Source organism: Nematostella vectensis, chromosome 3, assembly GCF_932526225.1.
Source record: "Nematostella vectensis chromosome 3, jaNemVect1.1, whole genome shotgun sequence".
NCBI classification, from domain to species: domain Eukaryota; kingdom Metazoa; phylum Cnidaria; class Anthozoa; order Actiniaria; family Edwardsiidae; genus Nematostella; species Nematostella vectensis.
Window position 1 is genome coordinate 16,533,427 of NC_064036.1, and position 27,572 is coordinate 16,560,998.

A 27,572-nucleotide genomic window follows, 5' to 3' on the forward strand; every position below is an offset into this window, starting at 1 on the left:
GTACATACCCAAGCGGTAACCCCGTGCGGTTCAAGCAAAAATAATAACATGTGAGCATCCTTTTTTATTTTTATGGTGTGGAGAGCCGCTCTTTTGTAAAATCCTTACTTCGCTTGGAGTTGCCCCCCCCCCCCCCCCACCTAAAGGGCCCGTGTCAGCAATACCTTTATTGTTTTCATTTGATATTGGAAGGCAAATAATATTCTAAAATCTCGAAATAACCATCTGAAAACAATATTTTAAACTTTATTAACCAAATTCCATCGAAAATAGCGCATTGGCTTTTCGAAATAAGCCGATGGAAATGGATGCTTTTTCAGGCTTGGTACTTTGCTAGGATGACAAAATGCCGGCTGACAGAGGCCGTTTAAGTAAGAAGATGATTACCTGTGCCAAATAATTAGTGAAAATCATTATATCTGACGGTGGTGGAGGGTGGGGAGGATTTGTTTTGTAATATGGCGTCGAGGTATTCAACACATTAACAGAGACATTTCAACATTATTGATGATGCTTTATTGATCATGGAAAACACGGCCCTAAGTGACCTTTAACCATCAATTATATACTGGTATTGTACAATTGTCGCTGGCAGCACTTTCAAATAGCGCTGGGCACTTCTCCGCGTTGTGTATAACTATGTAAGATGAATGAAATGATATAAACTACGCCTAAAACGATAGGAAATAAGCACTTGGCGCTGTATAAAATCAATGAAACACTATTCTGTATTCGACCCTGGGAATGGCTAAACTGTCAGTTAACGTTTCGGATATTTTCCCGTGATCAAACAAATACCCCCCATCACACACGCAAAAAAAGATTTTAACTTTACCGTCGTTCTGTATACTGAAGGGAATCTCGATCACGATTGTGACTACTACCTTTACAGAAATCCGTCAATGCGCAGAGTCCAAAAAGAAATTCAGTGTCTGTTCTGGGGTTCCCTGCTGACAACTGAACTTATTTATTTACGGCTGTACAAAAATAAACAGCCCGGTAATAATAGAACACAACACATTCGCATTTGTTCTGATAAAAGCACGTTTCACGACCTTAAACGGATGTGATTCTGAATTGTGACCAAGTAATAATAAATGAACCTAAGACGCTTACATAGCACGAAGCGACCAAATTGAAGCGAGGCGTAAAACATAACATTAAAACGGGACCGCATCCCGGCTTGGCTAAAATATCAAGAAAAAAATTACGCGCCTGGAGCATTTAGCAGATTTTCTTGTCCTGAAATCTGCCTATTCTATGTTACATTCTCTCAGCTTCAGAATAAAGCTCCAATAATCGTTCTTGAGCGAAGCCATTATAAGAAGGATTTGTGTATACACAAGAAGCGCCTCCCTAGGCGCAAACATGGGAGCTCGGAAGGCGTGTGCCTTACAGGGTCCATCCTAAGGACAGCGAGTGTATGAAGGAAAGGAGCCGCAAACAGGACCCGCACCCGAAGAGATCAACGGAGGACAACGTTACCTCATAGTCCTCCCTCTCTGCCAGGGGGGTACACGGGCAACGAGCCTCTGTCGTAGTACATATTTGGTTGTATTTGCGAATTATAGAAAGGTCCCGCGTGCTGCATGGCTGGAGGGTACTGATACCGGGCCTGACCAAACATCCCCGGGGGGTACTTGGATTGGTAGTACAGGCCGCCGTACGGGGTGACTGACTGGTCCATGGCGTGTGGAGGCGTGCCGCGATCTGACGGTTGCCTCGGTGCGGTTAGGCTCTCCACTGAGAACGACTTGTTACTCATGGCGGCGGAAGAGCCGGAGTACGCGCTGCTTATGCCTGGCTGGAACGGACTCTTGTTGGGAGGACCAGATTCAAACGAGGAAGACGTGTTGTCGAGCGGAGAGTGCAGTGAGTCTTCAGATACCCGTGGGGATTGGTTGAAGGTCCCCATGCTCGAGTAAGGGTTTGTTACTTGAGAAGCGGTAGGGAAGGATTTACTGCCAAGATCCATGAACCCTTGAGGGTGCGTCTCAGTATCGCTCGAGTCGTTATTAAGCCGCTTTTGCGTCGAGAACCCAGCGGGTGTGGGAAATGCAGCCTGGTGATTGCTTGGCGAGAATGGCGGCTTGTTGGGCTCTCCAGGGGATGGCGCAGTGTTCGGAAACCTGGGCGTGTGTGGCGTCAGGGGGGTCTGAGGCGAGCCCGTGCTTGTTGGAGAAGGTATTGGGGCGGGGCTGGAGCCCATATGGGGATTCCCCGAGGTGCGGCTGCCAGGATAGGGAGGGGGAGGGGAGCGGACGCTAGAGCCCAGGCTATCAGCAGAGGGTGACTGAGCAGTTGGAGAGTGTGCAGTCGTGGTCATCATGCGCTGCTGGCGTGGAAAGAATTGCTGCTGCTGGCTCTGTGAAGGCTGCTGTTGTTGTGGAAAGCCAGGGTACTGAGCCTGCTGGAACTGCGGTCGGAACTGGTCAAACGACTGCTGCTGCTGTTGCTGCTGCGGCTGCTGGTATCCGTATTGCGAGGGCGTCTGCTGCATCCCGGGCATGCGGGGAGGGTAGCTCGCGCCTCGCTGGTACATGCCATTATTGTTAGAAGGGACGCCTCCATTTATAGTGTTCCCATAGAGCAACTGGTGTATATTGTCCTCGACTTGTGCGGCACCCTGTCGCGGCTGACCCCCGTGTTCTTTCATGAATTGTTGTTGCATCTGGTACTGCTGCCAGGGTGCAGCTGCAACATAGCCAGGTCTCCCGGGCCCTACCGCTCCATCTCCCACCATGCTACCCGGCAGGCCCCCGAACCCCCTTGCCGCCATGCCGTTTGGATCGCTACCCATAGGGTACTGCTGCGAGAAGTAGGCCTTCTGCTGGTCGAACTTGTTGGGTCTTTCCACTCGTAGGTATGGCGGGGTCGACTGCTGGGCACGGTGGAAGGTGATGATGTTATCGACGCGCCCCTGGCTCACAGCCTCTGCTGCGCGATTCGCGATGGCCGTGGAAAACATGTAGGTGCGGTTGGGAGGACCGCGAATCTCTGGAGCGCGGACTACTTTCGATTTCCTTTTACGTCGAGGGCCATCAGAGGCGTCAGAATCTGGAATACCAATATACAAGAACGTTAATACTCTCAGGTTACTATTTCTACAACGATTTCTATCTTCTAGTATCAGCTTTCACAAGGATGTTGAGCAGTGATGCAGTGTAACAAAAATACCGGTTGTGTCATAATCGCTCGCACTTATAGTGTCTTGTGTACCAACGGATATCTAACGACGGACCTGGCGGTGCCTCGTGGGCCGGGTTTCTCATGGACAAAGTAGCCAGAAAGGTCTATTTTTTACTCTCTAAATATTGGAGGTCACCGTTGGCACAACATTTGCAACATATGACCCACAATTCCTAGTGCACACTAGCAACATAACAACATAACGACACGGGCGCGCCCATGTTGTTATGTTGCTAATATGCACTAGGCATGAGGAAGATTTCGAAGGACCCTGTCGCACACGCCGTCTTCCAGCCTTACCGTAGTCGTCGTCTTCATCGTTATCGGAGCCAAGTCCCTCTTCGTCCCACCACTCCTTTTTTGTTTTGGATTGCTCGCGTAAGATGACGCATTTCCTCTTGGTTCTAGACCCTAGTCCGCCGGAGTCCCCCATATCGTGTGGCAGTTCGTCAACACCCTGGAAAAACACAGTCAAATCAGTTAACTCGTGCGGACTCATTCATAACAGGAGAAGCGTTTGAAAAATTCACGTACAAGGGGCTGACTAGCTTCTCGCGACACTGCCAAATAAGAAAATTTGAAAAGTCCTTTACTCATATGACTACAACCGTGTTTCGTAAATTCGATTCTAAACATTTGCGAACGTTTGAGTTTATGCTTTTGTGAATCGGGTTGGAGTTGGAGACATCTCAACTCAGCTCTGATAGCTATGATAGTTAAGGCATAAGTGGACGTAGCGTTATTGGTCACGAGTAGGGCGCTAATGACAGTGCTGAATCAGCAAGACGACTTAATGGCGATAGCTTCCTGCGGGGGCACTAAACGGTCCGTACGAATTACCCCAATAAAAACACGGTAATTACCCCAGCATCGACGCATCACGTTCTTTTAAGAACGTGCTTTTTAAAACGTCATTTACATCCTCAAAATCAAACCCCAAATTTATCATTTCTTCATCAAGTCAAACTACAAACTAATGATTTGAAAAAAAAAGTCTTTAGATGGGACATCACCAAACATAGTTTTTACATTAAAAAAAAAATACAAAATACAAAAAACTTCCCTCTGGCCATGTGTTTGCGGGTGAAGATCTAACGATGAATCTTGGTCATGAGAGCTTTCTATGCGAAAAGAAATCTTCAAGTACCTTAGTAGGAGTTTGGTTTACAGGACTACCATCTTCCTCCTCGGAATCTCTCCGCCGTCCGTTCTTATAGCGTTCCGCGGCGAGGGGAATCTGCTGGTTTTCATCCTCTTCCTGTGCGAGGGGAGGGAAGGCAAGTTCAGGCATAACAAGATCACTTGAGATAACAGCTGAATTAGTAGGATCGATGCTTCTAAAGGGGTGCATTATCTTATTCTAGTGAATTATATATCATTCTCACGTGGTTCGACCGATAATTGCTGCCCATACGCACATTTTTGTAGTTTGCCTCACGTGGTCTCTTGGCGAGTGTGTTTCGTAAACAACGCACTTTGCACTTTTTTATATAGTTTGTTTCACGTGACTTTGTGTTTGTCATAAACGGGAGCCACTGTGGATTATCGAGCGTGTCTACATGCACACTAGATGCTGTTATGATCGGCCTTACAGCATATGGGTTTCCAAAACTCATAAACATGCGAACAAATGGAAAGAACTGAAAACGGGTGAAACGTGTGGGGGATTTCCCGGGAACTGCATGGTTTTAGGCGGGAAAACATTGGCGGAAGAAACCCTCGCGTGTGAGCAAATTCAGTTGGAGACAGTAAGCTAAATTATTCCTTAATGCTCTTTAGTAATTTCGAATTGTATGCCGATTAAATTAGAGCTTTTTCTGCTGAAAGGTCTGTGGCCTAGGCACTTTAGCTAGAAGGGGGTTCTAATGTTTTGTTTCTGCTGAAAGGTTTGTAGCCTCGGCACCTTAGCTTGAAGGGGGTTCTCTTAGCTCGTTGCTGTGGAGAGGTCTGTGGCCTCGGCACCTTGAGTAGAGGGTGCTCATACCTGTTTCATTCTCTCTATCTCGTCCTCTTCCTGCTTCAGCAAAGCATCTTTCTCCTCTTCGCGCTTCTCCTGAAATGGCAAAAAAAGATGCGTTTAGCGACGACATCACAGGGGGTAGTAGTTTACGAGAGCGCTTAGAAGACGCAATCACAAACAGAAAGGACGCGACGCAATCACGAAGAAGTAGAGCGACCACTTTCAGCATCACCAGAGGGTAAACCTTACCGTGACACAGACTCAGGGCGCTCCAAGGAAGAATACACCAAAAACAAAAGCACATGTGATTGAATGTGTAGACAGTACCTTTTCAGGTGATCTCGAAGTCTTCGATTTCTTTCTCTTTCCTTTTAACTCCTTTTCTTTCTCATGTTCCTGGAACGCGAGTTCATGACATCATTTTAGGAATTCGAGGTTCCACTGCTTACAGAATCCATTAAGTTCCCCCTTTTCTTTTTTTTTTTTTCAATTGAATGCATTGTCTTGGTTATTTTAGGAGTTAAAATAATTAAAAGCAAAGGATTGTAGTGGTGCTGTGGTCTAAAGGGGACTGCGACGTAAGAACATACATGGAAGCACTGAGGTGCATGGTCAGTATGTGCCACACATCTCCATACCCCTCCCCCCTACTCTAGCATTTTTATGCAAGCCACAGTAATTCCGACACCCCGAAACCAGTTAGAGCAATCTAGCAGGCCGGCGAATACTATAGGGTCGGTGACTAACCTGAAGTTTGTCTATCAGCGAAGGGTAGAGTTCATCTTTTAAGTACTGGTGCAATTTCGTCTCCTCGGCGTTACTGCTATCTTCTAAGGAACTAAGGAAGTCACGCAATCAATTAGCAATGACGTAACCAATACGACCAAAGATGATCAAATTACAATAAGCGCGATGTCGCAGATCACGCAATCGTGAAAAAAATGAGGTCACGCAATAAAGTAGGAATGACGTATGGCCGTGGAAATAAGGGATAATCATAGAGTGAGATACGTAATCACAGAAAAAGCCAAACTATTTACTTTAAGAGTTAACCGCAGGAGTAGCGCAATCGCAAAGAGCGATAACATGCCACGGCAGCCGCAGATAAGAGATAACGCCATGGTAACGCAGCCACAAGTAACGCAAAGCAATCACGGAAACCGCGTAAGAAGCGCGTGACAACTTTTAGCATAACACGAAAACAGAGTAATCGCAGTCAGCCAAAGCATCGCAAGCTGGAAGCGGCAATTTTACGACCGACTCCGTGATCAAAGAAAAATGAGAAACATTGGAAAACGTGTTTCGATCTTGCAGTGACAATTGAAACGCTATAAGGGGATAGAAATACATTACACCTGTTTCAATTACAATAAAAATATGTCAAAGCCGACGTATCGGCCAGTAAGAGGCTACAAATGGCTGCTCTTTTGACCTCAAGACCGGGCGCCCAATTTATGTCATACTTATACCTTTCTTAGTATAAATGAAACATTACATGACAGACTACATTGGCAGACCTTTACCTTAGAAATGCGTGTAGCCCTGGGTTTTGACCCGATGTGGGCATAATGCTTGCCCTTCATTGTTGTGGTTTTCGCGGCAAGTTCAGGGGAAAATTCCGAACATAGGCAACGACAAACTATTGAGGATTCGAGTAATGAATGCGCGTAATTACTGGTACTTAGCTTCAGTACATGGCTCATTTCATTTGAGTGACTCCCCAAAAATCAATACTTACTACGAATTCGCACAATGATTAGCGAGAAGCTATAGTATTGCAAAGGCGAAGTAGAAATCACAACAAACGTCAAGTGAAGATGATAGTGTGTGTGAACAGGGGTTTTCCTGGGGCCAGGGGTATGTAAAACTAGGGCTCACCTGATCAGTGCTTGCCACTCGTCAGCACTCGTACAAACAGTCTCCCAGCTGAGAAAAAAAAACACACACACACGGGTCACGCTCACATAAAGCAGGCTACACGTTACACGCGGCGGGATTCACGTGGCTACGACAGTACCGTGCGTACGACACGGCGAGAGGCGGATATACTAGACCCTGAGCAGCTGGCCCTCTCACAGTAATGATAATCTCAAGGGAACGCTGCTTTATTATGCGATGCATGAAGCGATATATAATAGGCAATGTGCCATATATGGAAAGCGCCACCAGAGGTGCGAATATCACTGCGCGGCGCTTTTTTAGACGCGCTCATCCGTCTAGTCGCAGCTTGTGGGTTATATTCTACCGCTCGATCTGGCTCAGGGTGGGCATCGGTGAAGTCGGGAAACACGGGTAGTGTGCCGTTACGAATAGCGTGGCGCGAGCTTGCAAAGCCTTTGATCACACTTTCTGATAGGCCCTTAAATATTTAATGAACTATCCAGCCGCAAATGTTCTCGCTGGGTCGCACTTGGCGAATTGCGCCAATCGCTGGGATTACAAAAAAAGTGGAGGGGTAAGAGTGCGAAACTGAGTGCTGTTAGAACACCGAAAATAGATAGAAAAAACAATAAGCACAACACAGCCTTATTGGTGGAGAAAAGGGGCGGACTAGCAATCCGCTGTGATTGACAGCACTTTACCGAAACACTGCACTTGCAACCGGAGGTATTCGAAAGTACAGAGCTCGAATTGCTTAGCCTGCTAGCCGGTTCTCCGGAGATCGAAACTCCGGAGAGCCGGGTAGCAGGCTACGAATTTCTTGGCGTAATCTAGCCTTGAAGATGTGGAACATGTAGCGCGAGCGTAAAGACAACTACTTCCCTTTAAGGATTTATCTGGTAAATCTTATCTTAGAAAGATAAAAATAACACACAAGCGCAAAGGAGATGCACCGTAGAGATGGAGGAAGCACACGACGTCATATAAAGGTGAGATGAACCTCTATATATATATCAGACACCCATGGGGCAGTGGAGTTATGAGATATGGACTCAAATACTCCTTCCATTGATGATAAGTCATGGTTCCGAGGTTTTACATTCTATTTTCTTGGTAATAAGCCATGCAACATGCACCTGAAGTGGGGGGATAGGTCAATGGCAGGCGCTCCGTAACCACTTTCATCCAATAGTTTTTTTTTTCCATGAACAGATAAAAACCTAAGCCGTACAGTATTTTTCCTCATCACCGCATTGCTTTGTTCATAATTGTTTTCTCTAACCTCGACATTTCTCTTTTTTTTATCACAATGTGTCACATGTCTCGCAAAAGGCAGAACTACCATCAACATTAGTAGACATAAGTGACGCCCCAGGCAATAGCTACTAAGCAACACATCCAAGGCAAGATACAGTGGGCAGAGGAAATAATGAATGAGCTTTTTACATGTTCAACGGGCAACATCTACCCAGCAACACACCCAAGGCAAAATACAGTGGGAACAGAGAGGGGAGAGGGGGAAGCTATGCTCCTACTGGCAATTTCTTTTTAATTTTTAAAAATAATATAGGGGAGGAGGCAGAAGCCATTGATAAAGTCTATGCAAACATGCTACAATAGTACATATTTTCTGACTAGTCAAACAACACTTTCTGAGCTCTGTAACGCAATGTGCTTGGGCTAAGAAAGACTGTGTACGAGACTAAGATATGAAAAGCATTGTCCATCAATTTAGGCAAGGACCATTCTCTAAAACCCAGGATTTTTCTCTCTAGCCTGTCAAGTTTGGGTTAGCCTGTTAAGTGTCAGTTAGCCTGTTAGGTGTCAGTTAGCCTGTTAGGTGTCAGTTAGCCTGTTAGGTGTCAGTTAGCCTGTTAGGTGTCAGTTAGCCTGTTAGGTGTCAGTTAGCCTGTTAGGTGTCAGTTAGCCTGTTAGGTGTCAGTTAGCCTGTTAGGTGTCAGTTAGCCTGTTAGGTGTCAGTTAGCCTGTTAGGTGTCAGTTAGCCTGTTAGGTGTCAGTTAGCCTGTTAGGTGTCAGTTAGCCTGTTAGGTGTCAGTTAGCCCTAGTGTCAGTTAGCCTGTTAGGTGTCAGTTAGCCCTAGTGTCAGTTAGCCCTAGTGTCAGTTAGCCCTAGTCACAGTTAGCCTTACATGTGAGTAATAAGCTTGAGCTGTTTTGTCAGTAAAAAGCCCTGAAGTCAGTTAGCCCTAGTGTCAGTTAGCCCTAGTCACAGTTAGCCTTACATGTGAGTAATAAGCTTGAGCTGTTTTGTCAGTAAAAAGCCCTGAAGTCAGTTAGCCCTAGTGTCAGTTAGCCCTAGTCACAGTTAGCCTTACATGTGAGTAATAAGCTTGAGCTGTTTTGTCAGTAAAAAGCCCTGAAGTCAGTTAGCCCTAGTGTCAGTTAGCCCTAGTCACAGTTAGCCTTACATGTGAGTAATAAGCTTGAGCTGTTTTGTCAGTAAAAGGCACCATAGCCACTGTAGCACAAACATTGGCCAAGGGTATTATTTATCTTTTTTTTTTTTTTTTTGGGGGGGGGGGGGAGTACTAAAATGTATAACAACATCATGCTGATCTAGTTACCTTTGAAGCTTGCCCTCTTCAGATCTTTTCCCTCTGTAGAGCCTTAAATCTGAAATCAAACAAACACATAGGTATCTCGAATGGTACATACAGCACCAAAGATTCAGAAATTATAAAGGTTGGTTCTCACTTGGACGTAAGCGCAAGCGGAACGCACATAGTTTTCCGATTTTCACTACAACATAAGCGCAAGAGAATGCAACTGCGTGATTTTCTTGCGCTTGCGCTTATGTTTGACCGATTCACACTTGTGTTGCGCTTCCGTTTGCGCTTACGTCCTAGTGAGAACCAACCTTAAGTTAGCCCTACATTCTTTTTTATTTTGCAAGAAGAGACAGAAGCATTGACTACGAAATATGACATTGCAAAACTAGTTGTACATTCAAAATATCACTTTTTCTCTCTGGAAATGCATGATAATGGTTGATATCTCCATAAAAGTGGTATAAAGGAACTCTAAACCATCAGCAAGATCGCAAAAAATAAAGTGCATTTTATAAAACATTTATTTTGGTAATTACATGAGTGCCGTAAAGTCTGAAACAAAATAAAACAAAGTATATAAAACAGAGATGTGTTGTGTTAACAAAACTCTATTGCTATAGATGTCAAAGTAAATGGTTTAAAAACTGAATAAAACTTTAATTGCATGATGAATCAGATGAGAGGATTTCAACATCACCAAAACATGCCCTTGCATCTATTGCTATTAGGTGCAGAATTCCCTTAGAACATCCCTTGCATCTATTGCTATTAGGAGCAGAATTCCGCAAAGAACATGCCTTGCATCTATTGCTATTAGGTGCAGAATTCCCCAAGAACATACCCCTGCATTTATTAAGGTGCAGAATTTGGCTACCTACTACAATTAAAGCCTACTGTGCTGTGTAATTCTGTTGAATTTGAACTAATAGGATAATAATTCCAAAATTAATAATGGCAAAATACAATTCTTCAATTCTTCTCAAAATACAATTCTTCTCGTGTTTTTAAACATGTAAACACATGTACCAATTTAAAAATTGTGCTGTCCTTAAAACAATTTTTGTATCTACATGTTTTTCTATGGCACAGTCAAAGAATGTTAATGACATAAAAAGATACACCTACCAATTTCTAATCAAAGAAAAATAACCATAATATGTTATATATAAACAAACATTTCCCAGACAATTGAGTCTTGGTTTCCTGTGAGACTTTCTAGATACTTATAAATTCAAATTCAAGACAAATGCCTATTTGTGCAAAAGGAAACCCTTGGATACACAACATAATAATTATCAATAAAAGGTGCTGAAAGTTGGAGGGTGTTTTGGTAATGTGGTAGCAAACAGCAACACCATGTTTTCTTTTTAAAATCTAATTATTTGGAACAATACATCAATATTCACTTGACTTTGAAGTGGTCAAAGAACAATGTTCACTGGTGAAATATAGCACTAGATAAGCAATAAGTTTGAGATCAGTGTTTTTTTTTTCATTGTTGTCAAGCAATACTTGAGGTTTGCAATGAAAAGGTGAGTTCTACAACCAGTAAGGAAACACAGGAAAACAAATTATGTACAAGGTATACTTGAGGTTTTCAACAGATAATGGATTTAAACAAAACAAGGGAAACAAAGCACAGCTTTTGGAACATGACAGCCAAGCTCAAGAGCTAAACGTTATTCCTCTCGAGCCAGTATTTATCACATATTAACACTAGTAGGTCTTACAGATCAAGGATTAGAGATGATACACAATTTTACTCAAACAAGATGAATCCGATGTACTGGATTCCTTGTTGTCTAGTTACTACGCAGAAAGATCTAAGCATCATTTAGAGTTTCTGCTCTTAGGATAAAGCACAATAAGATCACTTAGTAGGATCAATTTGCATGTGGCTCTGCATGCACTACAAGAGAACTAACAAGCTTGAAGTTCAAAGATTGAAATAAACTGGTGCAAACACAATGTGAAATTGAATTATTATAAGTATTGTGATAAAATGGCAGCTTAACACACAGAAATCAGGTTTGATTTGGCTTATGCTAAATTAAAAATAAATAAACTTTCAGTTTTGTGTTTTACAGGATAACTATTGAATAAATATATAACAGACATTTACAACAATTGTACAATAAAAGACAGCCTGGTGCAGACAATGAAAATAATACATACTGTGCTATGGATTTTTATCCTGAAGGGAGAAAAGGCCCAAATAAGAGAGAAGTTTGTAGGTTCATGAAGACTTTCTTCGAGTATATGCAAAACATGCACTGCCCATGAAACATTGATCATTGGGGCATTGTTGGAGTGACATGTGACTTCTTTTAATTACATTTTTCTGGTACCTGTAGAAAAGGTTTTCAATTTAGGACTTGTCAACATCCATCAAAACAATAGCAGGACTGCTAGCTTATTGGTGGTTCAGGGAGAGAAAACACAAGCAATGAGACTGCTTGGTGAGAGGAAAGCAAGGATTGGATAAGAAGCAGGGTTAGTTGTCACCTGCTAATCACCAGGGCAGTCTGTGATTGGTGGCCATGCTTCAATACACACAGCCACAACTGCCAAATATATGCTAATAGCAGGTAGAAATGCATTCAGTGATTATCATAAGAATAACATTCAAACTTGGACTACAAAGCACTCAGCCACTGTGAAATGGAAAACATCTCTAGCACACATGATTGCCTTAGATGATTTATTCTAAAGCCACAGGAAGGAATTAGCATGGGAAATGTATTCAAGGTCTCAGCAGACAAGGAGAGCATAACCAAAGATCACATTGAATGTTGATACCACTGTGCCTCTCTGGTGAGCTGCTGTCTTAATACAGGGAGGATGCAGTGTGAACAGCAGTAAATATTTACTTAGCACTGATACAGCTAGCACACTACAATAATCAGTAAGGGTGACAAATGTTTGACACATATCAATTATAGAAGAAAAAACAAAAACAAATATGGTCTTTTAAATAAGAAGAAATCATTTTTTTCCATTTTAACTTTGGATTATTTCTACCATTATATTAAATTATAATGTAGCATTTAAACAATAATACTTTTCTGTAATGAGAGTAGACTCTATATTTTTCAAGTAATAGCTTAAAAGAATCAAAACAAATGGTTGAGATATATTTCAAGCAAACCTTTGTCCTCTTGTAAATGCTTTTAAATCGTAAAGTTTCAGATTGAAGCTATTTCCTATTAGCCTAAATATAAGCTTGAGCTTCCATTTAACAAAGCATACAAGATAATTGTAGTCTGATAAAATCTTAAAAGTCAATAGCAAAAACAATCTTTAGTGTCAAACTAAAAAACATGAAGTAAAAGATATATAAAGCCAACTTTGAAAATTCTAGTATCATAAGTGTGTTTGTAACTCACCATCAAAATACCAGTAAACATTATTCTGTTCATCTTGACCAATTGCACTCTTGTCCTGGAGAGAAACCGTATAGCACAATCATGAGTATATTTGCTGATCTAAGGTATCAAAATTACCATCATTTCATTGATGGTGACTAGTATGGGCCTGGTTAAATAAGCAAGTACAGAAGAACTCTGCTTTATTTATTTCCAGTTAACTCCAAATATTTTGGATTTCCACATGATTTCTTTCTATTTTTCAGTCATTTTTACATTTATACAAAAATAACTCAAATTCAAAAAACCCTGGAAAACTTTAACACCCCAACAACTACCCCATTGTCAACTCAATGTGTTCCTTTTGTAATTTCTGAATCTCAAAAATAGCTATTTCAATCAATCATTATTCTCATTTGTGTTTTTATTATTATTGAGAAAGTTCCATCACCCAAACCACAAATACTTGTTTTAGTACCTAAAAATAACCACTTCTTTTAGTACCCCATCTAGGAACCTAAGTATCAAATAAGCACCCCATTTAAATTAGAATGGAATGACAAAATGTGCTGAAGCTCTGGTCTCTTTGTCTTAAAATTAAAAATGCCAGCCCCCTTTAATCTCCTGTTCATACGCCAACAAAGAAATCAAAGAATTATAATTTTAAGGGTCTGTTAGACATGCATTCTCTGGAATGAAACATTGGTGTTATTCATATAAAGATGGATACTTCCTAGGGTTCAAAATAGATATTTTTTTAAATCTGCTAGATTTTGCCAGCTTTGTGGATTTGGGTGGAAAAAAGCCTGCATACTAAAAATATGAGAAGGAGAAACAGAAAAATAAGAGCTGGCAAAGACCAGAAAACAACCATCTATCGCCGGAAGCCGGCCGTTATTTTGAACCCTGCCCCTCTCCCACCTTCCTAAGTGGAATTCCAATTAGATAAGCTGTCAGGCTCTAAAATAAAGTATATGGAGCTGCTAAAAATACTCTAAGCTAGCTTCAACTGTTGTTCTCCTCTAGTGTTACATTTATCCAATTGATATCCCACATATAGTGAATCATTAGAGTAAAAAGAAAGACGGTTGGTACTTACCCCTTTTTCTTTATTCAGGAAATTTGTCACAAAATCTTTGACTTCATTCTCTTTGGTGCTTACAAATTCAATCAATTGTTTGAGAAGTAGGACCTACAACACAACCAGAAATTATATATTTTATCAGTCTCATATACCATATTCACACCAGCACTTAAACCAGTTTAAACGTGATTCAATTAAACTGGTTTAAATCTCAATCTCTCAAGAGTAGACAGAACCAAGAACAAAACTGAATAGACTGTGCTTTACATGTTACTAAGTGATCATTTAGCTAGTAAGAATTCAGCACAATGAGAAACTTGGCAAATTCTCAGGCAAAGAAAAACCTTGTTTAACTAAACATGGTTTTGGTGTTAATGCAGCAATAGTTACTTTTAAGAAGTCTTTTGCAGACCAACAAAAGGCCAGCGCAAGGTTTGTGTTTGAATTGCTCATTTTTTTTAATGATCCACTCCCTTACTTGCAACCCCTCAAAAGAAATCAAAGTTGACCTGAACGTTCTTCCAATATCTTTACCTTATTTTGCAAATAAAAAAAAAATAATAATCTGGGAAATTGAAAAAGGCAGCTAAAAAAGCAAAAAGGTTTTTCATTGTTATTATTATTTTGACAGCATTGAGTAGCTATGTATAGCCCCTAAAACACGCCATCAGCAAAACTGATTACTTTCCTTTTTGGTATGTTTTGGTAGCTAAAAAACAATTAAATTAAATCCCTTGCCAGTGTATTAATGTATATCTTGGTAAGAAGAGTGACAAGAAATAAAACTGCCTGGAGAAATCAGAATTCCTCTTACTGCCTGGAGAAATCAGAATTCCTCTTGAAATGTTAATAAGACTTCCTCCAAAGTCAAATGTACAATACCTTAAGTTGATTTGTAAAAGGTTTCCCAGAGAAAATTTGATGGATTAATCATTCCGTTGCCATGGAATTGGAAACATAACCAAATTATAATCGCCAAAAAGTCCTCGCCTTGGTATATAACACAGGTAAATAGTTTCACATTCTAACCTATATATCCAAAGATATGAGTTATTATTAGGTAATAGGGAACTTAGGAAACAGTAATAAATTCCCTAAGTTATTTGAAGTCTCCCTAAAGGTAGCAGGGTGTGGAAGGGGGGTGGATCAACTAACTCCCAGTGAAGTAAAAAAATGGAAAGGATGGCCAAGGCAAGTTTCCCCCCAGAAACAAAATTCTAGCTACGGTCATGTAAACTACAAGTTATAATGACATATAAGTAGGGTGCAACACATATGACTTCAATTTTTACAGTAATTGCAGGCTGAATTTGCCTTTTAAACCCCAATTATAATGATAACATAGGGGTTGTGACCTCGGGTATGGTAAAATGTGGCTCCAGCATGCTAAATATAATACAGAAGTATAAAAATGTGCATAATAAAAAGGAATATTCAAATGCATTTCTACATTCATATTTTAGTTAACACCCATATCAAATGGAGGTCCAAAATAGTAACAAGACATTACAAGATCTCAATCATTTGGCCACACATCCATCTATGCCTCTATTCCGGAATTATAACCCTAATAACAACGATTATTATTATAACTCTCGGTGATTGATTTATTATAAGTTTGCCATTTACTCCCAGTGCTTCGTTTACGGAAGAATTAAATTTAGCTTATCACAAATGCTATTAGCCGGCAAAAGTACCCATTATCCTCGAACACAATAACAATAACAAATAATAATATAATAATAACAAATCACGAAGAATTCACACTGATTTACTCAGCGCTTAAATTCTTTTTCAGTATGCGGCTGATATTTTGGAGGCGGATTAGAAAGCGAAAATGTCGTATCGCGAGCCATTTTCGCTCGATGAACACTCACTCTGTTTTCCGGGCTCACTTCGCTGTACGTTATTCCCTCCGAGAGGGGATCCCATCCAATCTTTCTAGCTTCTAATTCTTGACTCATTGCAGCTTGCCATGATTCCATCCTGAACACAGCGAGAGCAAAAAGATTACAACTGATCTAAAAATCAACATCTACCCAAACAAGCAAGAAATAGGAAGCGCAACGGCTTCTGTATCGCTTGCATTTCCGTTCAAAATTGACCCACCGTAAAGATGCCAAATATACACAACAAGGCAAATACTTGCCTAATATCCCGGCGTTTGCTGAGATTTCGCAGTAAAATGGCAAAGACACTGAACAGCGGATAACTCTCAGCTTCTGTAAGGGCATTTTCTAAATCCTGAAAATAAAAGTACAAAATAAAGTCAGCAATTTGAGGTTAAGTGCCTGACAGAACAACCAAGTGCCGAGAGCCACCAAACCCTTGGGTCAACTTTAGTTTAGGCTATAACCGAAAATGCCTCCATCACGAAGAAGTATAGGTATCTTGAATATTTTAGTGTGCGAGGAGACTGGTCAAATGCTTGCCAAGGTGTTTACAAGAAAGCGAAATGCTCAACATGAAGTTTACGCACCTCGGACTGAAAGTGGACAAAACCAAACTTGTCCTGAAATACCCGAAGGAATTGCGAAATAAACGCAAATTCCCACATTGAACGCATTCCATCTACTGGCCTGGGTTCTGAAATAATAAAGCAAAGGGCCAGAATTAGCTAGTGTTTTGGTAAGTTGGCGATGCAATGTAGTTTAGGTGGAGGAGGTTTTGTTGGGGGTTGCACTGGCGCGCGTGTGACAAGTGATTGGAGTGTGGATGCGATGACAGCCTGCAATTAGTCACATTTTAACCACCAGAGCACAAAACTAGCATAAAACTGAACTAATGGGGCTATGAGCGATAAAATTATGAGCTACCTTGTTTAGAACGCTTGCCCATGTCGAGCTAAAAACCGAGCTAAGTTTGGCGAATCTCTGTTGCCCGCTTCATGAGTTTGTCCTTTGCGTATCAGCTTACTACAGCCTCGACTTGGTGCTCCCAAAACAAACGTCATGTTGTGCCACGTGACCCTAGCTTGTCATTCAACTAATGTTTCTATAGTAACTAAAGCCATTTATTTGATTTATCGATGATGAAATATGTATTAAAAACAGCCATCATTAGAATTGTTACCATACATAACCATTTTAGAGGTGTATAGTTTTCATCAAGATCTCAAGCAGTGATTAGTGATCTTACAAAAATAAACAAAATGTTTTCAGCGTGCGGCGAAAAAATAACAATATGGTTAATGATCGTTTTCAAATGCATTTTAACGCTACAAAGTTGTTCTCTATTATGTTTTCTATTGTCAATTCAATTTTGAAATTTACGCCCCGTCTCGCGCTGTGTTTGGTTTGCTTTGAAAACTTGAGCCCGTAAACCGCAAACAGTTCCCGCCACTCTCTTTACCAATACACTCTTGTCATGCGCAAACATTTGAAAGCATGTAGACTTCATGTCCCAAAAAGATCAGCCTAAAATCAACACAAATCACCTATCAGAACCCATTCTAGGGAGGGAAACTTGAAAAGAATAGAAGTACCAAGATTTTTCACCTCAAGTATAAAAAAAATTTCAAAACGTCGGAGGTTTTAGCGTCAAAATGAAGCGTTTTTTCTCACCGAACGAGTCATCACCTCTCATGCCATACTCCAGTGCAACCATCGAAAACCTGGAAAGACCTGATGTCGCAGACGACTCCTCCAGCCTGATCTCTGGCACGGTATTCGCTTCAGGGAGGTTTGCATGGCTCGCCAGAGGATCATCTCTTGAGGTTATAAGCACTCGTGATGGCTCTAGAAAAGCGGCCTGTAGATTTGGTTCACATTCAGGACATAATAATGAAGATATGGTTATAAGCTCTGTCACTGAATGCCATTTAGAGGATGGTATAAGGCTAGCAGTAGGGTTGAAAGACTTGTCAGGGAGGAGTGGCAGTCCCGGTATGGTTTGTGTTTTTAACCCATGGGTGTCACGCGTGGTGAGGGCCATAGAGATACCCTATGCAGTGACAGCTGTGGAATGTGTCAGACCTGATGGCGGTGCAGATGCTCAACCAACACTTTTAAGGTAACTAATGGACTAATGACCAGGTAGATGGCTTAAAATTTTGTTCAAGGGGAGAGGGTGGGGGGGGGGGGGGGTGAGAAAAAAATCATACAGTAGGTTATTAAAAGAGTCAACCTATAGGACTCTTGAGATTCTTTTAGGCTACCCCTATCACTGTTGATGACATACAATATAGCAGCATGAGAATATGACGCTTGCTGTAAGAGGTATCCCTAAAACAATAATTGATGCTAATGACAGTGTGGGAAGAATTTGGAAATATGAAAAATGCCATTTTACTATAGCCTAACTTCTATATACATCCCAATGCTTACAAGACTAGTCACATTAATGTTATTAAGGAAAAATTAATGAGTGTACACCCTCCATTATCGGGAAAGACAAGAATGGTTGCACAAGCTGGCAAATTTCACAGAGATAGAATTGACAAGGTTCATGCCTACAAGAATCTTTGAATTCTAAAAGTATAAGAAGCAATAGCTACAATAATGTCAAAAAGTTTAGCAGTCTATTAGCATAGAGTTGACCGCAGTAGCAGTATGAATAGCTAAATAGCCAGTCTCTTATTTGCCCTTGCTTTGCTTTAGTTCTGATTTGAAGCTACTGTTTGGAATCCTCGCCATTGGCACAGAACATGGACACACCTATCTAGTTGACCTTCGTTCAGATGATCCTGTGGAAATATTTGATGAGGAGAATCCAAGCATGCTTGAGTACCTTGGACCTAACACTGTGCATCTAGCAGGTGCTAGGGACAGAGCAAGAAATAATGGAACACACTTGGCTATTGAACTTGGAGGTTTGTGTTGGTTTGTCCCTCATAATGTATGAAACACAAGCTTTTTTAGTTTGATGTATGCTACAATGGCCACCAAAACAAATGTTTAAGAAAATTAGCCATAGCATCCACAAATGTTTTGATTGACACAAACTTTAGAAGTAGGAGCAATTTGCAAGTAACATATAAATTTCAGTCATAAGCAGTTTCACAAGATATGATGATTACTGATTATGACTGTGATTCTATCTTTTCCATATGAACTGTTTCAAAAAAATAATAACAAAGATTTAAAGACCATAGCAGGAAGATGTGAACAATGTGGATATGAAAATAAAACAAGCTATGCAAAAGGATGCTTGTATGTGTCCAAAGCATCTGAATTTATAAAATCATAATTATGATAACAACCCCTTGTGAGTGTATAATTTCTTGTTGATTGTTAATATTGGCCTTTTAGGTTTGTTCCATAAATCGGGCAAGTTTTCATACATAAGTGAGGACTCCAGTGTTGTTAAAGTTTTCCCATCAGGTAAGGCTTTCAACTTATTTCCAAAACATTTGTTTCCTTGCAAATTCTTAGAAATCACTCTCCCTTAACAAGTCTCAGAGTTAGCAACTAAACAAAGTTGCATTTGCAAATAGATTTTTTAAATGCAACAAATAACTATAATTCAACTGCTTACTGTGGCAAGATAAAAATGAACAATTGTGCCTAAATTACCCTAAAAATATCAATAAACTTATGGGTATACTGTTCAAATCATATTTTCAAGCATAGAAAACGTGTCAAGCTTAGAGCCCTGTTTATTACTCTTTCTGTTCTTGTTTAATTATTTTCTCTCCTAATGATCAATGTAACAATCTAGCCAGCACATTTGTCACCGTTATCAAGTACATCAAGGAAGCTACATGCCTGGTGGTTGGCTATAACTTTGGTTGCTTTCATATTTGGGATCTTGAGACCATGTCTCTTGTGTAAGTTTGTGAGTCTTATACTTTGGTTCACTGTGAACTGTTCTACCATTTTCTCCAGTCAACTAGAAAGTTTACACATACCAAGTTATATTGTGATTTCTAAAATGGAAAACCAAAACAGTGTCACAAAAAATGCCAATGTTTCAAAATTTTAATCAAACCTTTAGGGCGACTTGATGTAGGACTGAATAAAAGTATGAAATATTGGTGTATTTTGAAACTCTGTTTTGGTTTTCCATTTCAATCCTCATGAACACAACAGGCCAAGGTATCCCATAGGATCCAGAGAGAATAGCTGTTAGCTCAGTTCAATTTTTATCGAAAAGAGGTCATGCTTTTATAGCCAAGATTGAGTTTGTAGAATGTTAGACTAAAGTAGTATGAAAAATAACAATTTATAATGACAAAAACTTCATGAGTAGGAGGATTCTGTTATGTTCTTATGTGCACTGGAGTATTTCATTACAATGCTTGCTGGCAAATACATTAGCTAATTGCCAAGGTGGCCACTGAAGTGTCTTATATATGGTGTTATTAATCATTTAGAAAAAATTCAGGAAAAATTCTTATCTTATGCAGATATAGCAGCCAAGTTGACCAGTACATGTCTGCTGTAGCTCACTTTGCCTACCAGGTCTGTACTATGCTTATTGTTTTACAAAGAATGATTTTTTGCTTGCTTGTTTTGCTCTAACGTTAACCAATTATTGCAGGAACCAGAAAATGACCCTCGTAACTGCACATACCTATGGGTTGCCCGTGGGCCTATGAGTATGGAGGACCAGTCTGAGATGCCAGCGACTCTGACACTTTACCAGATGATCTTTAATTCCAAACATTTTCTGAAAGGTTTTGGTACTGTTTTTAGGGTAAGTTGTAACAACATTGAAGATAAATAAGCGGAGAAGGCATCCAGTATAAATAGTTCAACCCAGTGAACCAACCACTTGAGAGAAATTCAACTTATACCATTGTGTTTAACAATATAAATGATATTCTCTGATCAATTGTTTAATAAAAGTTTGCATTATCTCAATTTGACTATTTATTATTGTTTTTTCCTTAAGTATAACAAGTTTGTAAACAAATTTATAGGACCTTGGAGGGTGTGGCCGTAGATTTGAGCACCAGCTTACTGCAGATGCCCACCACCTTGCTGATGCAACATCAGTCGGCAGTAGAATTATATGCTGCTATACACTTTGTAAGTATACCATGCACCTTTTAAATGAATGACAAATCTTAAATAACGCAATGAATTGTTGTTATTGCAGGCAAAGAAAATTCTGTTGATTTGTCTAAAACTGAAGAAAGCAGAGATGAAGAAGGTGAATAAATTTGATGCCATTCTTATCTCTGTGTTATAATCCAGGGCCTCTGAGAGTGGCTCACCCTGAAAGTGGCCCTTAAACAAAAACTTGCATGAATTTTGTCTTTTGATAGCTAATTTTTCCTCTATCCTCTCTTAATAAGGGCTAATGCACACATGAAATATTTTATCATTAGTAGCTCTTTACTACTCCAATGTTGTACTTCTGGTATTTTACATGGTTCACTAATTGGGGGGGGGGGTGAATAGGGGTATATAAATCCGTTGATCCGCAACATTTTCGGGGCAAATCCGTGGATCCGCAGATATTTCTAGATCCGCATGGTTTGACAGATAAACAATGGGCATTGATTGAAATTCATTTAAAATCCAAAATTCGACCGTCAAAGCAGTGAAAATGTGAAATCCGTGCCCAAATTGTCAACAGATCCGTGATCCGCCGTATTTCCAAAATCCGCCAATCCGCTGAAATAATCATCTAAATCCATAATCCGTGAACATTTCGGGGCCGAATCCGCCGATCCGCGAACCTATTCACCACCCCTAATTCAGTTATTTTTTTATACTGTATATAGGTGTATCTGCCTCACACATAAGACTCTAAGCCTTTGCGTTACTATTAAACATTAAAATTGGTTTTCAGTATGCAAGGGAAGAGATTTGACGCTTATGCTTTGTGTTTGGGAGTCCCCATCACATGACCAATTAGGCCAACCCACTTGTCATCTTGGAATTTTCGACATCAACCGATGGTACCACTCCCAGATGTTACCATCCATAAGGTAAGCTTAACATATTCTTAAATTGTTACATATTCTCCATTACTCCCTGATCAAAAGGAGATTCAAGAGTTTTGCACAAAGCATCTACTGTACATACTGTATTTCACATTATTATACAGCTACAAAGCTAGAGTGCTCCAATAGGCTAGTTAGTTGCCTGCTCGGGAACAATGCAACACAGTGCAATGAAAAACACTTTCAAAATGCTGTAATTAATATTTTATTGACCTATTATGATTGCACCACAAGAAATTTTGGCCATCAAACAATGGGAAACTGCACAGATCCATGAGTTGCCGTACTGCCTGCACATCAGGGCAATAAAATGTATTTATTCTCTGAGGTAAAGCAGATTCAAGAATCTGAAGATTCAGGAGTTTGGGTACAAGAATTTTCTGCTTATGGCTGTGAGGCTGTGTTTCTAAGTATCTAAAGAAAAAAAATTATTAAAGCTCTTAGAGGGTATAGCATGGACTGTACTTTTATGTCTTCTGGGTAAACCTTGTAGATGGTTTGTGATACCTATTATTCTTAGGTATATCCTTATCATTTATTGTTTCAGAGATGCCATGTTCGGAAGCAAGGACCCAACATGTTCATTTTTTGCATTCTTCTCTCTGGCAGAAATCCTAAACATTGCCAGTCCTGATAGCATAGTGGTAAGAAATCATGACCTTGCACAAGGATTTTTAAAATGATAGCAAGGCTTAATATTTAGGCCTTGATTTACCAATGGAGTAAAAAATCAAGTTCTATATCAACATGTGAATTTGCACATTAACTGCATCAAATGACTCTAATATTGCCCTCTTTTTTAGGATGTCAATGTTATTGAAGGAACTCTTTCAAGGTTTTCTAGTGGATCAGATCCTGCTCAGGAGCAGCACTTCTGGCCAGCTGCTCTCAGATTTGGTAACTTGATCAGTTCCCTTTTAATTTATCCATCTGTCCATTCATTCTTTCATTGGCCCACTATCAATCAAATATTGTTTCATAGTGTTGATAGTCGTGTGCAGTGATCATTAAATGCTTAGGGTATATGAATAGTTATTTCCTAACACTGAATACAATTAATTTATGATGTTTTATTAATGCATTCATCAGGATGAATGATGAATAATGAAATCAAGGAGGAATTGCATCATTGCTGAAACAATATAAAATTGTACACAGAAATAGAAAATAATTGTCCAATTATTGTTTCATCATACCATTTCATGAATACCAACATTGAATGGAGACAATGACAATGGTGGGTCTCATGTTTTTTTTTTATTCAACTCAGACACATGCACATTGATGGAAACAGGAATAGTCAGGTCAACATTCTTAGGAATACAACGGCAGGTAATAAATCAATTTTGTGAGCTCTTTTTTGCACTACATAGCTTCATGTATCACGATATAGCAAGGGCTGGGCATAGGAGGTATGCACACTCACCCAAACTGCCACCTTTGGCTGCAAAGATGCAGTCTGTTGAACAATGACCACATTTTAGAATTATTTCTTTGGTTGTACACCCTTTTTAGGAAATCCTGGTCATGTGCTATTTTGGCAACTATGTTTAATATAATATTTTTTTCCTAGTGTTAGTTTAAATGGTAAAAGTGTAGTGTAAGCACAAACTTGACATTAACAAAGATTTATTTCATTTGTTAGAAAGTTCAATCAATTTACATATAGATTGATTTTTGTTGCTCCCGACTATCATGAGCTGTTTTTAAGATACCTGATAGAATATTGGCTAACACTGTAAATTTTAGATTCTCACAGATCTCACCAGACAGTCCTCTCTTGGACAGCTTCCTGATGCACATGATTATTTCAACATGTGTTGGATGGCAGGTTTGCTACCAAGAAACTTTGACCTCTCCAAACCTCAAGAAAAATCGGTATGTAGATTCTATTGGGCTACTTATGTAAATATTTTAGCTTCGCACACTGAAATGTTGCCAAGAGAAAGTCAAAAGTTGTAAAGGCTTACTTGATATCCTTTAATATCCTGATTTGGCAGTTTGACAGGTCTTAAAGTATTTCCCACATCAGAATGACCTCATTCAATTGATGGTTTTTATCAGTTGGGCTTAACCAAGAGCTGACTGTATTATTTTCCTTTTGGTGTTTTCAGTTCCACCATGAGGCATTATTATCTGTAGCTTTGGAACACAATTTGGTGACCTTTGTGACATCTTTCATTCACAAGCTGGGTGCAGAAAGTAAGTTTGTATTATCGTTATACACACCTATTTCAATTAATATTGTTAGTGCAAATGGAAAATGGCAATTGGCTGTTATAAGACCAACCACTCCTTATTGGTATAATTATTTGTAAGAATAAAGATGATAAGTAGTATAATCGCAGAAATTATCCACATGTTCCTACAGTCAGTAGAAATTTGACAAGTTTCATAGTATTTTCTGATAGAAGAACTGCCATTTGACAATGGCCATTTGCCGTTTGCACTGACAATGTTTATTGTAATACAGTAGGTGTATGGTAGGCAGCTATTTTTTTACTCTGTTGTATATAACCCAGCACTTACTGTATTTTTGAAATTATTTATTTGTATTTGTATTAACCATTGTTGCTAAAGGATTTTGCTATGTCATCATTGTTATTGAGTCAACTTGTGATTCGTGTGACCTTTCCAGATGTCACTGTATCTGGTATGAGCTTGCGATTGGTTCTTGATTGGGCATGGAGCAATGTGGTCAGCAGTAAAGAACAATTAGATCTCCTATGTAAGTCTTCACAAGCAAGCACCTTACAAGAATTCTAGAAGAATTATCTACAATAATACTGCACTAACAGGAATTGAAGTCTAGCCAAAATCAGAAAACAATATCCATTATCAATTGAAATGTGTGAGAATGATGCAGTTTGGGTATTCATGGCCATGTTTTTCTAAAAGCTTCCTTTAAATCTACCCTTCCCCCATTTGAAATAGTCAATCTTTCTGTCATTGGGCACTACAAAAACATTTTATTGTAAATGTACTGTAACATATATAGTGTGATGACATTGTTTTTCATTGTAGATGCTTGTAGCTCCCCAGGTGTTCCTGAGTTTAGATATTGTAAGCTGCTTGTACTGTATAGCTCCACAGGTGTTCCTGAGTTTAGATATTGTAGCTGCTTGTAGCTCCCCAGGTGTTCCTGAGTTTAGATTTTGTAGATGCTTGTAGCTCCACAGTTGTTCCTGAGTTTAGATATTGTAAGCTGCTTGTACTGTATAGCTCCCCAGGTTTTTCTGAGTTTAGATATTGTAGCTGCCTGTAGCTCCCCAGGTGTTCCTGAGTTTAGATGTTGAAGCTGCATGTAGCTCCCCAGGTGTTCCTGAGTTTAGATGTTGTAGCTGCATGTAGCTCCCCAGGTGTTCCTGAGTTTAGATGTTGTAGCTGCATGTAGCTGTCCAGGTGTTCCTGAGTTTAGATGTTGACGCTGCTTGTAGCTGTCCAGGTGTTCCTGAGTTTAGATGTTGACGCTGCTTGTAGCTCCCCAGGTGTTCCTGAGTTTAGATGTTGTAGCTGCATGTAGCTCCAGAGAAGTTCCTAAGTTTAGATGTTGTGGCTACTTTGTTTCTGCACAGGTGTTCCATTGTTTGATGGTGGTGGAGGAACACCAGATGAGCAAATGCTTGGGATGTTGGAGCACATGGCTGTTAAGTTAAAGAACCTGACAGTGATTTTCCAGGCATTATTAGACCAGACAGCACCTTCCACCCAACAAGGTATACATAACCATGACAATCCTTGCTTATCTTATCACCAACAACAATAACATAATTATCACAAACAGAATCATTACAATCATTACTAACAGTGATCAATTCTAAACTGGAAAAAAAACCTATTAAGTGGAAACATCTTAGGGTCCTGACCCCGTACGCAGTTCTGCTCAAGGTTAAACCAATCAGCTATCGAGCTATGATTTGGGGTTTGCACGGCTTATCATTGCAAGTGGTCACAAGACACAAAGCGCAGTCCTGCTCTTGCATTAGCCAATAATGATACAATTATTCACTTCCTTTAGCGCAGGACTGCTCATGTATCAGCGAATCCCGTATTTAGCGTAACATCGGAACATATTGATTAAAAATAAACGTGTCACTATATCCAGAGTACTTCTCAATTATCTGTTAAGTACTCGCTTATTTTGAAAAATTTCGGGCTCGTTATGAAAGTAACGCGAAACGGCAAAACTTGAGCGCAGCCCTGCGCTCGCATTAGCCAATAATGATACAATTATTCACTTCCTGTTGCGCAGGACTGCTCATGTATCAGCGAATCCCGTATTTAGCGTGATATCGGAACCCATGTGAACTGCTACCTAGCGCCTGGTTAATTAACCTGGTTAATCTACTCGGCTTAGTTTCGTATTTTAACTCAAACATATTGATTAAAAATAAACTTCTCACTACATCCAGAGTACTTTTCAATTATCTGTTAAGGACTCGCTTATTTTGAGAAATTTCGGGCTCGTTATGAAAGTAACGCGAAACGGCAAAACTTGAGCGCAGCCCTGCGCTCGCATTAGCCAATAATGATACAATTATTCACTTCCTGTTGCGCAGGACTGCTCATGTATCAGCGAATCCCGTATTTAGCGTATTATCGGAACCCACGTGAAATATGACCTTTTTCTTCTTTGCACAGCTCTCCCAGAATCTCTTTTCGCTATACCAAATATGTCATGTCTTTCTGTGAACAATTCACCAAGTGGGTATTTTTAGTGTTCCCAGGTCGGACTAATCATACTTGATCTCAATGAACCAAAGACTTGTGATGGCGCGAAACGAAATTGGCGCCCTTTTAGTCCCGTTGGCTCGAACACGGCTGTATCCAGCCCAAATTTGTCTGCCATCCAAATCAAATATTGTTCTTTTTGCCATCGGTTTCATCCAAGAATGACCCATTCGTATTGTTCTCATTATAAAAAGATGCAGGAGAGAAATCTTCTAGCTCACGCTGCACATGATGCCGTGTAACACGAGATCTCAGGTATTGTTCTCATTATAAAAAGATGCAGGAGAGAAATCTTCTAGCTCACGCTGCACATGATGCCGTGTAACACGAGATCTCAGGGTATGGAATGAATTGATAAACAATTTACTGTTTCAACAGATTCGGATTATACAGCAAATCAAAGTGCGTTTTCGAACGCAGAACGTGCAATCTGTAATATAGGTGAACTCGAAAAATACCACCGTGTTTCGAAGCAATCACATACGAAAAACCCCTTTAATAAAGCAAACCTCTAACTACTGAAACATCTCACCGAAACGTGAAAGAGGAAGATAGTATACAACATCATCATTTATTACAAGGAGAACGAATAAAAGCCAATCACATTCCCAATCAGTGCGTTTGCAGACGCAACGAGTGTCTAGGATCGATTTACAAAGATACATAGGCATGGAAAGCCGGTAAAAATTTTAGTGTACTATGTATCTAAAGTGACTAGCCTTTAAACAATATATCGGCGTTTTCTTACTTTGTAAGTCAAGCAAGCAAAATGTTTTCTTCATTTCACAGAGATTGGACATAGCCATGCGTTATATTTTCTTCTCAATAGACACTCAAGAGTAGGCTTTGAAAACAAACCGGAAACTGTGCGTTTTAAAGACGCAGGCTAGTCAATAGTG

The 27,572-nt window shown here is 40.0% G+C and overlaps 2 protein-coding genes and 2 long non-coding RNA genes across 5 annotated transcripts in view; 2 read left to right on the forward strand and 2 right to left on the reverse strand.

Moving 5' to 3' along the window:
* Window positions 1-497: 497 nt before the first annotated feature.
* On the reverse strand, window positions 498-17,006 carry LOC5514224. Its single transcript, XM_001634398.3, has 14 exons — window positions 16,865-17,006; window positions 16,528-16,634; window positions 16,198-16,292; window positions 15,926-16,034; window positions 14,064-14,156; window positions 12,986-13,040; window positions 9,615-9,663; window positions 7,028-7,075; window positions 5,897-5,987; window positions 5,477-5,545; window positions 5,174-5,242; window positions 4,337-4,447; window positions 3,490-3,646; window positions 498-3,057 (listed from the first exon to the last, which is right to left on the reverse strand). The coding sequence occupies exons 1-14, from the start codon at window positions 16,884-16,886 to the stop codon at window positions 1,487-1,489; spliced, it is 2,646 nt and encodes an 881-aa protein (XP_001634448.3). The 5' UTR covers window positions 16,887-17,006; the 3' UTR covers window positions 498-1,486.
* Window positions 7,292-10,183, forward strand: LOC116619227. Its single transcript, XR_004296591.2, has 2 exons — window positions 7,292-8,019; window positions 8,363-10,183. It is a non-coding gene; the product is annotated as an uncharacterized LOC116619227 (long non-coding RNA).
* Window positions 17,007-17,399: 393 nt separating the features above from the next.
* LOC5514225 (protein ELYS) overlaps window positions 17,400-27,572 on the forward strand; it is a 30,422-nt gene continuing 20,249 nt past the window's right edge. For both annotated transcript variants that reach the window (XM_001634364.3, XM_032383761.2), the window contains exons 1-16: window positions 17,400-18,059; window positions 18,647-18,858; window positions 19,298-19,369; window positions 19,707-19,815; window positions 20,395-20,449; window positions 20,529-20,684; window positions 20,911-21,019; window positions 21,090-21,143; window positions 21,789-21,927; window positions 22,490-22,586; window positions 22,746-22,839; window positions 23,213-23,274; window positions 23,692-23,820; window positions 24,057-24,144; window positions 24,581-24,670; window positions 25,518-25,658. In XM_001634364.3, coding sequence (XP_001634414.2) covers window positions 17,593-18,059; window positions 18,647-18,858; window positions 19,298-19,369; window positions 19,707-19,815; window positions 20,395-20,449; window positions 20,529-20,684; window positions 20,911-21,019; window positions 21,090-21,143; window positions 21,789-21,927; window positions 22,490-22,586; window positions 22,746-22,839; window positions 23,213-23,274; window positions 23,692-23,820; window positions 24,057-24,144; window positions 24,581-24,670; window positions 25,518-25,658 — 2,074 coding nt within the window. In that variant the 5' untranslated portion in view covers window positions 17,400-17,592. The remainder of the gene's footprint in view (window positions 18,060-18,646; window positions 18,859-19,297; window positions 19,370-19,706; window positions 19,816-20,394; window positions 20,450-20,528; window positions 20,685-20,910; window positions 21,020-21,089; window positions 21,144-21,788; window positions 21,928-22,489; window positions 22,587-22,745; window positions 22,840-23,212; window positions 23,275-23,691; window positions 23,821-24,056; window positions 24,145-24,580; window positions 24,671-25,517; window positions 25,659-27,572) is intronic.
* Window positions 24,887-26,895, reverse strand: LOC116619219. Its single transcript, XR_007307256.1, has 2 exons — window positions 26,565-26,895; window positions 24,887-25,586 (listed from the first exon to the last, which is right to left on the reverse strand). It is a non-coding gene; the product is annotated as an uncharacterized LOC116619219 (long non-coding RNA).